The sequence below is a fragment of the Morus notabilis genome, unplaced genomic scaffold (assembly GCF_000414095.1).
Source record: "Morus notabilis unplaced genomic scaffold, ASM41409v2 Scaffold1225, whole genome shotgun sequence".
In the NCBI taxonomy this organism is placed as follows: Eukaryota; Viridiplantae; Streptophyta; class Magnoliopsida; order Rosales; family Moraceae; genus Morus; species Morus notabilis.
Window position 1 is genome coordinate 107,152 of NW_010357682.1, and position 2,615 is coordinate 109,766.

At 39.2% G+C, this 2,615-nt stretch overlaps 1 protein-coding gene across 1 annotated transcript; it reads right to left on the minus strand.

Moving 5' to 3' along the window:
- On the minus strand, nt 1-2,411 carry LOC21399534 (NAC domain-containing protein 35). Its single transcript, XM_010090400.2, has 3 exons — nt 2,054-2,411; nt 1,546-1,814; nt 1-792 (listed from the first exon to the last, which is right to left on the minus strand). The coding sequence occupies exons 1-3, from the start codon at nt 2,301-2,303 to the stop codon at nt 49-51; spliced, it is 1,263 nt and encodes a 420-aa protein (XP_010088702.1). The 5' UTR covers nt 2,304-2,411; the 3' UTR covers nt 1-48.
- Nucleotides 2,412-2,615: the final 204 nt, after the last annotated feature.

The window sequence follows — 2,615 nt, forward strand, 5'->3', positions numbered from 1 at the left end:
TTTAAGTATATATAAATTAAGGTATATGTTCATGATAAGTTGGTCATATTACTTGAAGGGATTATTGGAGTACTGGCCGTCTCGGTTAGCCTGATCCGGGAAAGGGTTCCACTCCCATAGCCGGTCGGAGAACGCCGTCGGGAGGAAGTTCGACAGCGGATTGAGCGCCACTTGCTGCTGCTGCGGCGGCACCGGCACCGGCAACGGCAGCGGCATAGGATGGAACTGGTTGAAGTAATGCTGTTGAGAATGGTGATGATGACTTACTATGATATTTGCATTACTACTACTAGTGGTAGAACTGCTCGGTGCTTGCTGGTAATTATGAATTAGTCTATGGAGATCGTCTATAGAATTCGGCGGCGTGGAAGAAGAGCCGGAGCTGAAGAGAGTAGGGCAGAATTGTTTTGGTTGTTGCGCCGAAAGCATGGCCACTTCTTCTTCCATGGAAGTATTGGCTGCAGCAGGTTGAGCAATCGGAGACGCTATCGAGCCGCGATAAGCTTTGCGCTTGGAGAGGCCCTTGGTGCCTGCGGCAGCGACGTCGGAGCTGCTGCTTCCGTCGGTTTCGTTGGTGTTTTCCACCTCGAATTGGTGGGGCGGTGGCGGCGGTGGTGGCAGTACTTGGTGTACTCCGAAAGTTTGGAGCTTTTCCATGGCATTATTGGGATATTGCTTTTTGTTGTCTGCCGCCGCTCTCGATGAAGAGGCTCTCGACGGGAGAGAGCGGGGGAGGGACGGGTGGTCCTCGACGCCGGCGCGCTTGTACACCCGGCAAAGAGATATCTCTGCCTGAGAATTAGAAACGTAGGGAAGAATTAAGCAAGAAATGAAGGGAAGAAATTTTGGAAATGATGAGGAAATTGTAGAACAAGCAAAAAAAAAAAAAAATTCACATGAAGCATATGCTAGTTGTAGCTATATATAAAAGGAGTTAAGAAACATATTTCATCAAAATTAAAAGGGTTATATCTGAGTTTATAATAGTTCATGCATGAATTGCTATCATGTGTTTCTTCATAAATATTATATATATATATATATATATATATAATTCGATGACTAAAGTTAATCTTCAAATTGAAACAAGTACTGCATGCAGTAATCTTTTGTGAATTCTATTAGTTTTCTTATTTTCCTTCCCCTTGTACTTGTAGTACTATTCTTTTGAAGCTGATCCCAATATTTGTATGAGAACCTATAGAATGAAAGAAAAGTTTAGAAATTAATCCAACTACTTTGCTAACTAATCGTAGGAAAAAAGGTTGAAATTTGCAAAAATAGTTCCCAGATCTATATTAGATAATTTATGAACTATAGCTAGGGTTAGTGGAATTAAGATCAACTAAAAAGTATTTAGGTAGTACTTAAATTATTATATATAGAAAGTTAGTGAAATTTTTGGGAAGCAATCAAACATAAAATCTTTTTTCAATTAACTTCGTGGTATGATTCCTAAGTTTAATATCTGAAATATTTATTAATTACGATTCCAAAAGTAACATATGATGCACATATAGATATGATGTATATACATAAATATACCTTCTGATAACGTTCAGTTTCATGCTGCGGCAGGCGATATTCATTCATAATCCAACTAGTTCTAATCCCTTTAGGCGCTTTCCCAGAGTAGAAAACTAGGGTTTTTTTTAGCCCGATCGACCGGAAATTCTCCGAACGGATCATCCTATCAGCTCCGGTCGCCTTCCAATAACCCGAAGTCGTGACCCTATTCGGTCGGTCACCGTTCCTATACTTCCGGTCTCTTGGCACATAAAAGAACCATTCCTTCTCTCCAATTGCTGCCAAAGCTGAACAACAAAAAGAAATCAAAATACAACACGAAATTAAAAAAGGTAAAATATATACAATCACACACACATATATAAATAGATACAACGCATAATTATAATTTATTAGTGGTAGATAATATCCAGTAGATGCTACAATAAATAATTAGGTAAGAACTTAACCTAGTTACTATTAGGATTCCTAGAAAATTAAGAGATTAAAATTAGAGTGGTACAATTTAAATATATAACAATGTTACCAGGAAGTTCCCAAGGGTCATAGCGATAAAGATCGAGAAAAGTAATGAGCTCGACGTTGAATCTTTTGCCCTCCACCTTACGGCGAAGGTAAAATTCGACAAGCTCTTCCTCGGTCGGATGGAATCGGAATCCGGGCATGACCATGTCATGTTCATGGTCGTCTGTGGTCTTGTTGTTATTGTTGGACTCGTTTTCTTGGCTCATCGTAGTTGTAGTAATAGTACTATTTGATGAGGCTGCAATTGCCATAAACTGGCTAGAGAACAATTTTCAGAGAATTATGGAGAGAGACAGAGAGAGAGAGAGATAGAGAGAGAGAGAGAGAGAGAGAGAGAGAGATTTTCAAGTGATGATCTCAATTGGGTTTGGCATATATTTATAATTCTCTCTCTCTAGCTCCTTATGTTGAGAGAGATTGTACGGATCATTGGCAAGTGGGTGTAATAAAGGGCCAGATTTAGAGATGGGGTAGCAATAGTATTTTGTGTACTTTGAAATAATATATAAGACAATCCCAAATTAAGACTAGTATTGATCTCTGTATATTTTATCTACAATTCC